This window comes from Penicillium roqueforti, assembly GCF_015533775.1.
Source record: "Penicillium roqueforti strain LCP96 04111 chromosome Unknown scaffold_10, whole genome shotgun sequence".
In the NCBI taxonomy this organism is placed as follows: Eukaryota; Fungi; Ascomycota; class Eurotiomycetes; order Eurotiales; family Aspergillaceae; genus Penicillium; species Penicillium roqueforti.
The window spans coordinates 499,965-512,574 of record NW_024067574.1 but is presented as its reverse complement, the minus strand read 5'-3'; the positions used below and the strand labels follow the sequence as shown (position 1 = coordinate 512,574).

General features: G+C 50.7%; 7 protein-coding genes across 7 annotated transcripts; 2 read left to right on the top strand and 5 right to left on the bottom strand.

The window, feature by feature from the left end:
- Nucleotides 1–173: 173 nt before the first annotated feature.
- On the bottom strand, nt 174–1,459 carry LCP9604111_4832 (putative eukaryotic translation initiation factor 3 subunit EifCh; the record flags this gene model as incomplete). Its single annotated transcript, XM_039072575.1, has 4 exons — nt 174–753; nt 820–1,289; nt 1,359–1,398; nt 1,452–1,459. The coding sequence occupies 4 exons, from the start codon at nt 1,457–1,459 to the stop codon at nt 174–176; spliced, it is 1,098 nt and encodes a 365-aa protein (XP_038929322.1).
- A 408-nt stretch (nt 1,460–1,867) lies between these two features.
- LCP9604111_4831 (arylformamidase) lies at nt 1,868–2,875 on the top strand (the record flags this gene model as incomplete). Its single annotated transcript, XM_039072574.1, has 2 exons — nt 1,868–1,974; nt 2,038–2,875. The coding sequence occupies 2 exons, from the start codon at nt 1,868–1,870 to the stop codon at nt 2,873–2,875; spliced, it is 945 nt and encodes a 314-aa protein (XP_038929321.1).
- A 390-nt stretch (nt 2,876–3,265) lies between these two features.
- On the bottom strand, nt 3,266–4,509 carry LCP9604111_4830 (casein kinase II subunit beta; the record flags this gene model as incomplete). Its single annotated transcript, XM_039072573.1, has 2 exons — nt 3,266–3,757; nt 3,823–4,509. The coding sequence occupies 2 exons, from the start codon at nt 4,507–4,509 to the stop codon at nt 3,266–3,268; spliced, it is 1,179 nt and encodes a 392-aa protein (XP_038929320.1).
- A 951-nt stretch (nt 4,510–5,460) lies between these two features.
- Nucleotides 5,461–7,072, bottom strand: cbhC (putative cellobiohydrolase; the record flags this gene model as incomplete). The annotated part of the gene is made up of 6 exons (XM_039072571.1): nt 5,461–5,505; nt 5,560–5,801; nt 5,889–6,146; nt 6,315–6,452; nt 6,518–6,771; nt 6,831–7,072. 6 exons carry the CDS (start codon nt 7,070–7,072, stop codon nt 5,461–5,463), a joined length of 1,179 nt encoding a protein of 392 aa, XP_038929319.1.
- Nucleotides 7,073–8,270: 1,198 nt separating this feature from the next.
- Nucleotides 8,271–9,697, bottom strand: LCP9604111_4828 (uncharacterized protein; the record flags this gene model as incomplete). Its single annotated transcript, XM_039072570.1, has 2 exons — nt 8,271–9,579; nt 9,645–9,697. The coding sequence occupies 2 exons, from the start codon at nt 9,695–9,697 to the stop codon at nt 8,271–8,273; spliced, it is 1,362 nt and encodes a 453-aa protein (XP_038929318.1).
- A 340-nt stretch (nt 9,698–10,037) lies between these two features.
- gcy1 (putative glycerol dehydrogenase Gcy1) lies at nt 10,038–11,075 on the bottom strand (the record flags this gene model as incomplete). The annotated part of the gene is made up of 3 exons (XM_039072569.1): nt 10,038–10,533; nt 10,604–10,981; nt 11,056–11,075. 3 exons carry the CDS (start codon nt 11,073–11,075, stop codon nt 10,038–10,040), a joined length of 894 nt encoding a protein of 297 aa, XP_038929317.1.
- Nucleotides 11,076–11,638: 563 nt separating this feature from the next.
- Nucleotides 11,639–12,508, top strand: LCP9604111_4826 (PSME3-interacting protein; the record flags this gene model as incomplete). Its single annotated transcript, XM_039072568.1, has 2 exons — nt 11,639–11,804; nt 11,919–12,508. 2 exons carry the CDS (start codon nt 11,639–11,641, stop codon nt 12,506–12,508), a joined length of 756 nt encoding a protein of 251 aa, XP_038929316.1.
- Nucleotides 12,509–12,610: the final 102 nt, after the last annotated feature.

The window sequence follows — 12,610 nt, the reverse complement described above, 5'->3', positions numbered from 1 at the left end:
AAGTCGATACAAAGCAGGAGTATAATTCCCAGAGACTCAGCTCCGCTCATAGAAGAAAAAAGAAACAGGAAGTCATATTAACATCCAAAATAGAGAACATTTTCCCTCCCTACGCCGTAAAAAGGTCATGCAATACCAGAAGCGTCGTGTCTCCCCTTCGCAATCATCAACGTTTAGTTCGAGGTTTCGTTGGGCAGCAGGTTGCCCTTGATGGCAAACATCTTGCCCGTGCTGGACGAGACGAAGCTGTCGACCTGGCGCGCGTACTGTTCCACCTGGCGGGTGTTGAGCATGCTCTCCAGACGGCTGGGTTCGGCGGGGAGCTTGAACAGACGTTGCCACTCGTCCTCGGGGAGGAGGGGCTGGTTGAGAGTGGCACGGCTGGCATTCTCTTGTGCGCGCTTCGCCTTCCAGGCGTTGATCTTTTGCTGCTCGCGGCCGAGCACACGCTGGTAGTATTGGTAGTTGTTGACCTCGGTGTTGTGGGTCTCGATGCTGTCCAGGAGGAGATCGCAGTTCTTCTCCAGGAAGGGATCGATGCTGAGGGACAGGTTGTCGAGGTTGGGGGTAAGGGTGGAGTTTTTGCTGAAGGGGCTGGACTCAAGGGCAGCCAGGGAGGAAGGGAGCTCAGTGGAAGCTGTGGAAATCGGGCACTGCAACTGGTGAATGAAAGCAGTGATCAGGTGGGAGTTGTGGAGCTTGACGGGCAGTTCCTCGAAGATGTCGGGGTGGCGCAAGTTGGACTTTTGGAGGCTGCAATTCTGTCAATATTCATGTCGCTCATATAATCTTATAAATCGACTAGGTCATTGCACGTACTCCTCGGAGGTGAACTTGTTCTCCTTGAACGCAGTCATGAACTTGGACGACAGGCGGAAGGCACGGAGGCTGAGGCTGCCCTGGGCGCTGCGGCTGACATCGTGAACCAGTGCGACTGTGCGCTCATTCAGCTGGCTCTGGTAGTAAAATTGGTTCTCGATCACGTTCATGTTGACGAAGTTGCCCATGTTGGCGCTGGTGTACCATCCGACGCTGTTGGCATCAGTGTTGACCTCGCGCAGCATGCGAATCATCTCTGCGGAGTACGCGGCGTTTGCCTTAGCACGAGGAGCGGCAGCGGCGGGGTTGGGAGCGGCGTTGTCAAAGTGCGACTCGGCGGGAACTTCGACGACGGGGAATGGGAAAGTGTTGGTGATCTCGAGGGTGCCATCGACATCCATACCGACGATTGCGCCGGTTGCAGTGGAGGGGAAGGTCTGGGAGCAGTGCTTGATGATTTTCATCACCACCTGGAATACCCGACGTCAGTATTTCTGGCTGGCGAGGACTGGGGGAGATTTTCGTCGGGGAGACCATACCAAGGCCTCGACCTGAACGGCCGCGAGGGGGACTGGAATTCTGCAAGTCGGTCAGCATCATGTTCTTGCTGATCAAAAAAGACCATCACTCACTCGGCCATTGTGAAAGATTGCAACAGTTGGGCGGTTGTTAAGGTCGAGACGGTGGACTTGGAGGGTTTGTGTGAAAGGGACCATTAATTCCTGATTGGGCTTAGCGTGATACCAATACACAACGAAATATGTTACAGATTTCCACTAAGTAGATGGAGGGGCAATACAGTAATATTACACCACCATGGACTCATCGGGGAATTCTCATTCGACCAGAGGTCTTAAACAATACATGAGACGGGAAGAAGAACGAACAAAGTGACTTAAAGGACATTGTGACGGATATTGGAAGACGAAGCTAATTTTTACCTCCAACATGTCAGTCAAATGGCAACAGCTCCTAGCCTGCCCGTAATCTATCGACATGTCCCACTTCCCCATAAATCAAGAGATGTTGTAGAACTCCGCAAGGCAACATGTCGGATCACTCAAAAACACAGACTATTGTCTATGGCCAAGACCATAATCTACAAAGTATTGCCGTCACAACATTAGCTCCACGCAAAGATGGCTACTGGGTGATGTACACGGGTCCCCATCACAGTCCTATCCGAAAGCAATACTAACGTTTGGTGTACTTCTATAGCTTCATCCACGGTGGTGCCTGGCGGGATCCAGCGGTTACATCAACCTCTTTCAGTGCAGCGGAATCTATACTTCGCGAAAGAGATCTACCCATTGCCGGATTCGCCTCGATCTCGTACCGACTCAGCGCTCACCCAAATCACCCACAAGACTCAAATACCGCCCCGAAGGATTTCCAGAATGCGAAACACCCTGACCACATCACCGATGTAGAGGCAGCGCTCTCATTCCTCCAGAATACATACGGGTTCGGTACGCGATACATCCTGGTTGGCCACAGTTGCGGCGCAACGCTGGCCTTCCAAGCTGTGATGGGCACGGTTTCTGGTCATCGGGAACAGACCGTCGCTATACCTGGCCCTTCCGGTTCCCTGCCAACTACAGCACCAGTGCAACCCACTGCCATCGTCAGTGTGGCGGGTATCTACGACCTGCGACTGCTGCGGGATACGCATGCTGACATCTCGGCATACCAGGAGTTTATTGAGGGGGCCTTTGGGGCGGATGAGATGCTCTGGGATGAAGTATCGCCGGCGAAGGTGACTGGCTCTCGGGGAGTGGAAGGCGGGTGGAATTCTGGAAGGTTGGTTGTCCTGGCGTATTCTAAGGACGATGGGTTGGTGGACGCGCCTCAGATAGAGGTCATGGAGAAGACCTTGAGGAACTGGGAGAAGGCAGAGGCACAGATACCCGTGCAGGAAGCTTCAAATTGTGATAGACGGGTTCGCATCTTATCGATCACCGGTGCTCATGATGAGGCATGGGAGAACGGCGAGCAACTGGCTCGCGCGGTGACGTTTGCATTCGAACAATTGCATGAAATGGGACTGGCTCTGTAGTTCTGAGGAAGTACCCAATCGTTCAACATTCTAAGCGGCGGCTGCAAATAGTACCCGGAATAATATACGTGTACTTATTATCTCTTAGTATCCCGGCCATATAAACCTAGCAACCATCTCCATTGCAAGAGATCTGATAAAAGTTATGTGGTTTCAATTGAGTCATGTGGTTTCAATTGAGTCCCGAATGGACTAGATAGGTGATAGGTACAAACGAAGTCGGAGAAAAAAAAAACCATCGCAAATTATCCTTGCGATCTACCGAACGCCGTCATTCGTGAAAACACCCGAAGAAAAGCACAAGCATACCACGTATCCCTCGTTGCGCCGAAATGTTGCCCGTGAAATATGGGAATGGAATCCATGTCACTCAAGAGTACTTGGCGACATTCATGCGAGCGAAGCTGCATCACCGAAGAGCTTGTCGTTCTTGACTTGCTCCACGTGGCCTTCAACATAATCTTCGTCGTACTCGAATGCATCGTCATCACTCTCGCTATCCTCGATGAACCTGTGGTTGATATCGACCTCGGCGAGACGCCACTTGAGATCCTCACGCTGGTTGTCTTGGTATCGAGCAAGTGCAGCTGCGGCGTGCACCTTGAAGCCGTAGATCCGGGGTTCATAACGACGGCTGCTCTTCTCGGGATTGAGGGCCGGATAGACCTGGAAAAGAATGGAGTGGAACGAGGTACCGAAGTACGCACCATCGATGGACGAGTGACGTGACGACTTCGGGTTGTAGATGTCTTCGCACTTGGGGCAGTACAGCTTGACGGTGCTGGCATTCGGAAGATCGGACTCGCCAAGAGGAAGCAAAGCATGCCCATCACACATCACGCGTGGGCACTTTCCGAAGTCGCTCTTCTTGTACTTTTCAAGCTGCACGGAGGTTAGTACTTTCGTCTGGGAAACAACATGCACACAAGTTCCGAATTTCAACATACCATTTTGGCAAGACCACGAGTGGTAACAATGTACCGGGCATGAACCAAGCCATAGAGGTGACGGGCAGACTTTTCAATTTGCTCACGCAGATCGTCGTCGGCATCAAGATCGAAAACGTCGGTCACAAGATCAAGGGCGTACTGATAGTACGGAACTTCGGTGTTCAAACCGGTGAGGTTGAACCGATCGGTTAGGTAGTCCTCGTCAATCTCGCAGAAGTATTCGTTACCACGGGATGAGACAAACTGCAAATACATGATTGCGATTAGCATAATCATGAATAAGACTGCACGGCTTCTGTAACTAGACAGAGGGGAATCGGAGAAACGCGAGGACGTGGAAGACCCTCCACGCGCAGGGCCACGCCGTGAAGGTTGGGGTGACTGGCCACTGGGTGGTTTATTTTGTCCACCGGGGTTAAAATCCGAGCCAGGAGAGCCGCGGGGACCATTGGGGTCATTTGGATCAAACCTGGCTAGATCAACTTCCAATGATATCTGGACGTAAATGCAGAGCAAATGGACGTAAAAGTAGACCGAAGTGATCGCGAACGATACACACAAGAAACAAGAATCCATATCGCCATGGTCCGCGTACCAAGACGCGCGTTGGAACAGCGCAGATGCTGCGCCGCCCAAGAAGACCACGAAGAAAAGGACAACTTGTGGAGACAGCCAAGACACCATGATGAAGTGGAAATCCAGTAAAGCAAAAATAAGAGCCGAACAGGATGCAAATGTGAGAAGGAGAAGAGATTGGAGAGGAGAACATGGTATTTGTGTCGCGGCAGGCTGTATTCATATCGCCAGGACGACAGACACGATATCGTCAAGTCACAATCGTCGCAGCAACACGCTACGAAGCTCGATATTTGTCCGGGTCACGGCAGCCCCTCGCTGTGCTCCATTCGATTCCAACCCACGGTGGCCCTGTCGCCAGCCGTAACGCCTCACTTCTCAAGGGAAATCAGATTGCGATGAAAAGAAATTCACTTACCCAGTCTCGCCAATAGCTGGTGTAATCACTATCAGTTTCACTATTGAAGTCCTCCATGACAGGGTGTGCACTCTCGCTCTTTGTCTCTCAGAGTGTTGGTGTGGGGTGATTACGCCCGGGGCACTGAAGCACCCAAAGCTGCACAGCTGAGGAATGCAGATGGGCTTATATTCACTGATGATATCAAGAACAACAAGAGGCTCTGTCAAAGGATTGGCGCAAGTTGAAGTTGTGGAAGTGGTAGTGGACAAGATATCCCGCAATTCGTTATCGATGCTCTTCGCCTACCGGGCGGTCAGGATACTGCTTGATATTCAGACCGCCTTTTGGCAATTGATCTACCCGTGCACGTGCACACCTAACTGTGAAGGCGGTATCGACGTTGTCTATAAATGGCATCTTCATCAATGAATGGATAGTCGAATATATAGTCATCTACTCCACATGCTGGCAAACAATAGATCTTGGGAATAGCCTCGAGATCATCCAGAATCTTATGAGCATTTGGTCATCTGCTTATTGGTCTAAGCCTCCCGGCAGAGGTACTATCAAATGGGAACACAGAGAATCAGCACAAAGCACAGCATTCGCTGCCTGGGTAGCTGCTAGCCCTGGAACCTATATTTGCCGATTCCAAAGACTTAAAGAGACGGGTTAGCATTCTCTACAAGCTGGGCGAAGTATGCCTGCGAAGTCGTCAGTGTTGTAGAAATAATCACTTTCAATCGGGGCACTCTTACCTGGAACCACGTGCCAGCTTCAGGAGCAGGCTGAAGAGCATCGCTATACCCACAGTAGGCATCATAGCGAGCCGAGCTGGAATCCGAAGTACCATCGCTCTCACCACCGGGCTTCACCCAAACAAAGGCATCGGTCAAGGCATCACCTGTCTCCGTGGTTGGTCGAACACCGAATCCGGTTCCCTTGACATTGCACCAATCACCCCATGCATTTTGCTGGGTGGGCTGGACTCCATTGCGGCCTGTACCAAAACATTCAGCGTGAGATCTTTGACCCATAGAAGAAGGTGATTGATCTGATGCTGTTTTAAAGTTTCTTGATTACATACCGGTGTCAGTGATGAAGTGGGCTTCCCAACCTCCATTCTTAAGCAGGGGCGCAAGGGCATTGACGTATTTCTTTTCATCGCAGTTGGCATCGCCAGAGGTGTATGATGGGCATGTAGAGAGAGACCAGGCATTGTAATTGGCAACGTTGGTGGCAAGTCCGCGCAGAGCTGCAGGTTTATTGGCAGTGTTGTAGACGTTGGCGAAGAGCTCAGCTGCTGGGCTCAGATTAGCAGGCCAGCCAAGCCATCCCGCGTGTCCTATGTTAATAGTAAGCATATACAGATGAGAGATGGCTGCATTATTCTCATGACGCCACATAAAATGACATAACTGAGCGGTTGGCTAAACAGAAATAAAGATAATTCTCGCTGTTTTACTTGTCGCAAGGGGATTGTCGCCTTCCAGGACCGAGGAAAGATGCTTACCAGCGTCAAGATACATGGCAACATTGGCCAAGTTCAATTGTGTGACGGCATAATTGGTGCACTCCAAGTATGCGTCATGTGCGTTGGCACACTTCGACACAGCCATGTTGGTAACCAAATTAGCCAGACCATCAGGCTCTAGAAAAAATATCAGCAATCACTATTGCCGTGCGGGAAGCCATCAATCAGCAAGGTATACTCACCAATGACAAGGATAGTCTGGATATCAGAGTATTCGACCAACACATTGCGGATAGAGTCAATGTACGCCTTGTAATTCGCAACACCACCGTTCGCGATAGAGTACTCTCCATTGCTAGCCAATGCTGCGCAGTCACGATCAGGCAGGTCGTAAACGACGAATTGGCCAGCAATCGGTGGGCTAGCACCGGCGTTGTTTTTGGCCCTGATGTCGGCCAAGAACTCGCCCATTGTTGGTACCTTGTCTGCAGTATCCCTATAAGGCAATCTGAGTATTTGCCCGAGGGATATATAATACCAGTGCAATGAACTCACAGCCAGAAAAAGGACGGAACTTGAGCGGCTGCACTTGCGGCGGCTTTGGCAGCCCCCGTCATTGATGGCAAGGCTGAGGATGAGACTTCTGATGCATAATACGAATTGGCATAAGGCTGGTACCCTGAGAAGGGATTTCCAGAAGCTGCAGCGGTGACAGCTGGACTAGCTGCGCTGGATATTGCAGCTGCCGCTGCGGAAGAAGCCAGCAGAGGTACGAATGGAAGAAGAAGAAATTGCATATTGATGATCTTGAAACAATGAATTCGAGTTTTGCTCGTTTTCCTGTGATCTTGTTAACAGTTGTGGGAGAATTCGATAAATTTATATACCCCAGCAAGATTGCCTTGTTGGCCTTGCCGGGATTGAAACCGGAAACCCGAAGCCAACGCTACATTGTATCAAGCTATTCTATAAGAGATCAGAACTATCTCCGTTCAATCCATTTCCAGACATTGCCAAGACACACATGTATAACAGAGAAGGCATACAAGCAATTTCTGCCCTAACACGTGGTTAAATCTGGCTAAACCTGTGTCATCCGGGTTCGATGGCACATAGCTCATATCGCACTAAATAGTCCGTAGCCTTGAAACTAATATTAATTGCCTAGATAGTCAAGGAGAGGAAGGTTGATGTAATATCAAACTCCCGGCATCAGCGCGGAATTGATCCCCCGTCCCCAAACGAGACACTCATCGTCGATCCTCCCCAGACTCGGCGCGGGAGGACCATATTAGGCTTGCGCCAGTTGTAAGGTTAAGCTGCTCGTCTGTGATCGACTGCTAACATAGCGCATAAGGATCCTTCCCTAAGACAAAATCACAAACAGAAGCAGGAAGGGTGTCAAAACAAGCTGATTTCGCCCAGGCAAAGGAGGAAGAATTTCGAGAATCCATTGCAATAGAATACGGATTACTCCAGAGACCTGACATATCGACATAATGAAAAGTCCAAGCCAAGAAAAAACGCCATTTCCTTTCGGCAAGCCACATTATTCACATCCCCCGGACCCCGCACCGTGGCGCATTCTTCAGCCGGCCTGTCTTTATATGAAACAATCATTTAGGCCGTAATGGTCCAAGAGGCCGGACGAAGGTGTGCAGGCTGAAATGACATGAGTGGCTATTTCTAGGGCTATTTTGAAAAGCCAAAGAGGATTGAGAGAAATCAATCGCTTCTATAGCTGACCGGTCCTCGATGTACTAGGCCACCAGTGACATAAAGCGAACAAGCAAGTTTCAATCTGATTCATTCAATTGAGCAAGTGTAACACTGAAAGAAGTGTGTTAAAGAGTGGAGTGGTATCTGCGTCGTCATGTATATAGTCCCGGTCTCAGCCTGAGATATGTACCAAAGAAAAAAAAAGGAAAAGGAAAAAACCCCGAGAGATAAAAAACATTAATAGTAGAAAAGTATGGCCCAATATGAGTGTGTTCGTCAACGCTTGGCTTGATCGCACTCAGCTAGGAACGTGTAAATTCCCTCAATACCTTCATATGCAGAGTTACTGTCGGGTTGACCAGAGCTGGAGATTTCCGGGAAGAAATGCTGATCTCCAAGCTCACTGATGTTAATACTAGAGTAGCTCTTGGTCGAAGATATCCATGGATTAGCACCAAATAGCTCACTGTCCTCGAAACTGATAGCATTGCCCGAATCACGGCTGCCACTTGGTGACGATGGCGTGCAGCTTTCTGGTGTCATCATCCCTTGCCAGTCAAGGTCCGGTGGATACTGCGATTGCAACTTTGGGGCTTTCTCGAAGTAATAGTCAGTGTCGGACGAAGAGGCAATGCTCGGTGCAAAAGGGAACAAGAGAGCCAAATCAGCGCCAGTGCGAATATCGAAATCTTCATCCTGCACGACTCGGCCTCGCTGAATCCCGACCTCGCAACACAGCTGCTCTACAGTTTCTGCATCACAGCCTGGGAAGCGCACCCGTATAGTCGATCGGTCGTGAAGGGAGATCGGGAGATCACCAAGTGACGAGAGACGCTTCAGGTCGTTCATTACCGCGGAGAAATCCTTCAAAGCACGGGCAAAATCGGCAGAGAGCAGATCCATCAGGCCCTCGGAGTTCAGAGAGTCGCACGAGGAGCGTTCCTGGTTACCGAGAGCACCAACGGCACTGAGTGCAGTGATGGTCGGGGAAACTTGGAAGTCAATGTACGAGCCAGGTGCGTTGTGCAGGTTGGCATTCATCTTTCTTTCCGCCTGATCCTGTAGCGCGCTGACTGACTTATACCGCTTCTCTCCGGTGCGTGGATCGATGCCGTCGAAGCGAACTTTCTGCCCAGAAAGAAAGAAAGCACGGACGCCCTGAGACACATTCTGAATAACTTGTGCTGGGGCAGCAGGGCCATGGGAAAAGTATCTAGCTCCACCAAAACGGCCAGCTCCAGCAGCGTATCCTCCTGCAGTCCGGCCAAGGGTGCCGCCGGTCAGATTGGGACGAAGGGTAGAAGCGAAAGGTGCACGGCTGCTGAGTCGGCTGATATTAGACACAATGCGAGAGGTGTTCCGGGGGGCGGCATTATTGCCCCCTAGTCCGGATCGAATCGCAGCGGTGAAGGCACCAGCACGGGTCGAGAAGTGGCGACTACGGGCTTGACGAATGGCAGCGGCACGGCTGATTGGCTGACGAGGGTTGATTCGGGCATAGGCGGGTTGATACCGCACCGGATAATACTGTGTAGGCTCTGGCAGTTTGTTACGTATAGCCTTGGAGGCCTTTTCGTAGGCGAACCTAGGAGGATGTCAGTCAATGGATCCATTGTAACTCGCTATGGCGACAGAAAAGGGGAGACATACCGTGCTGCCCTCCAAAATTTAGGAAGCAGCAGGTGCCCTGCTGAAGGTGCCATGGTGATGTCTCAGCGATGAATAGTTTGATGGAGATGGTGGGAATGGATGCTGAGAAGACAGGAGGGATGCCTGATGACGCCGGGGTCCACGGGTATACACCCTTATCTCTCCGCCTCAGACCCGAGGCTCCGCAGTGGCTGTGCCCCGCCACCGGCGTGACCAAAATGACTATGTTTGCCTAGTTTGCTTGGTATGTTATGTTTGGTACTATGACGACATCGCAGTGGATTCTGAAATCTCGCAAGTTTCACCAATAATATTGAGCTTTTGGGTGTCAATAAGACTCTTTTGGTATCTAAAGCCTATGTACTCATAAAACATTCATAATTTTAGACATATTTACTCGTCATCGCCAAAGAATACCTTGACGGGGAGCCAATCGTCACCACAGACCTTGAAGCGGTCCTTCAGGTTATCGAGTTGGCTCACCTCATCGGCAGTCAAGTCCCAACCATTGATGTCAAAGTTGCCCTCAATACGAGACTTGCTGACGGACTTGGGAATGACACTCCAGCCCTTCTGGATACCCCAAACTAGAAGTACCTGCTGAGGAGTCTTGCCCTTCTTCTCCGCAATCTGCAGGAGAGTGGGATCCTTGTACAGGGGAGAGTTGGTTGAGCCCAGGCAGGAGTAACCCGTGGAGTGGATACCCTTAGAGGTGTTGTAGGCGACCAGCTTAGGGGATGGGTTGTTGGGGTGCAGCTCGATCTGGTTGACGGCAGGCACGATCTTACAGCTGGGGTCATTCAGGAGCTTCTCCATGTTCTTGATGCCAAAGTTAGAGACACCGATGTTGCGGACCTTGCCAGTGGCGGGCAGCTTCTGCATTTCTTGCCTGTGGTAGACATGAGGAGTCAGCAATGGTTCCCCACTAACCTTGGAAGTGGATGCTTGGTGTCACTTACCAGGTCTTGATGAAGTCCCAGTCAGGCAGATGCTTAGACAGGTCTTCGGGGTCGGTGGAGCTGGGCCAGTGAATCAAGTAGAGGTCAACGTAATCGGTGCCAAGGTCCTTGAGAGAGGAATCAATGCCCTCAGTGACGCGCTTGTGCCAGGGGTTGTCTAGCTTGGTAGTGAGCCAGATCTGGTCGCGGGGCACGCCGGAGTCCTTAATACCCGCACCGACCTCAGCCTCGTTGCCGTAAGCCAGAGCAGTGTCAATGTGGCGGTAACCGGCGAGAAGGGCGTTCTTCACGGCCTCGCGGACCTCATTAGGCTTGGACTGCCATGTTCCCAGGCCGATGGCGGGGATCTTGGCGCCAGTGTTGAGGGTATAGGTCTTCCTGAAGAGAGAGGTAAGCGTTAATGCAATGGCTAGGGAGGGGAGGCGTATTGCATTGCATTGTAAGGCACTCACTCGGTGTGTTGGTTCGACATTTTGCTGTATTTTGAAAGCCGCAAGAATGAATTTTTTAAAAAAAGACTATCAAGAGGCACCTTGGCTTTATATGGTAAGCAGATTTAAAGTGGGCAGGTCCAAGAGCAAGCGATGATGTCGTGGGGGAGATGAGAGAGGGGGGAGTGGGGGTTTAGATCGAAGGATATTGGACGTTATCTCTCTTGATTTCTGTCGTATTCGCAACAAATTGGGTGTCCTTGGATGAAGTGATCACGAATTACCCGACTGGCTATATCCAGTTCCACCGTGACAGGGCAAGAGACAGCATTCTGGCTAAATGCAACTCATATTGGTCCACATCTTCCAATTAAGATCCACCCCTCCAATTCTTGCAATTCTCCGAACTGTCCGGGTCTCACAATTACCTGAAACCTCAACTTTCTAGGAACTTCTCGAATCTCTTTTATTTTCATCCCGTGTTTCGGTCCACCCCACGTCCCATATCGGTACCCCCGTCGCCGGATAATTTCGCATTCCGACCGACCATTCCCAGTGCTCCATCCCGTGATCCATAACGACCCATTTACCCAGCCCGATCACTATGTCATCGGGTTTCGTTTCATCCGGAACAAATGAGAAGCCGATCGAGCGGGACGATGAGTGGCTTAGAGTGCAGCAGGAGCTAGAGGAGGAGCGGAGACGGAAGGCCGAAATAGGGAAGCAGGATGAGGGCAAAAGTCTCTTCGAGGTGCTGGAGCGCAATAAAAGTGAGCCCAACTCGGATACCTGGCCCCCGTCTGCGCGAACAAAGAAGAGTAGTGGACAATTCATCCGGGAATCTGGCTAACATGTTAGGGTGATTTTCCTCGGTTATCATACAGTGGCCAAACAAGAAGCCTTTGAAGAGAAATCGCGTCTCAAAAACCAGTTTCGATCCCTGGATGAAGATGAAGTCGACTTCCTGGATTCTGTTCTCGAGTCAACACGTGCCCAGGAGGCTGCTGTGAAGAGGGAGACAGCGGAACAACTTGAATCCTTCCGCCGACAGCGCGAGAAGGCGCAGAAAGCATTGCTTGAATCAACCTCGTCGGAGGCACCCATACAAGGAGAAGAATGGACCGCACTGGCTCGCAAGAGACGGAGCGATAAACACAAGAACTCATTGATTGCAGGGAAGAAGCGTAAAGCTTCAGTCACCGAGATTACTGCTGAGAAGGACACACAGAATGGGAAAGACTCGCAGAAACAGCCTGGATCTGGTATTTCAAGTACCAAGAAGCTGGATCAAGGGACTTCCAAGTCCGATCAAGCCACACCTGCTGCTTCTGCCACATCACCCGAAACCACAAATACTGCCACACAGCCCAAGGTGGTAACAGACACAGAGGAGGGGCAAATAAAGTCCAAAATCCCGACAAAACCAGTCCCAGTTTCGCTTGGCTTGGCAGGATACAGCTCAGATTCTGAATGATGGAACAACATCCATGAATGACCTCGAGTTAGCACAAAATCTATCTTAGCATTGTATGATGTAGATCAAATTAATGATTGAATAAGCAATGTCTCTACAGGT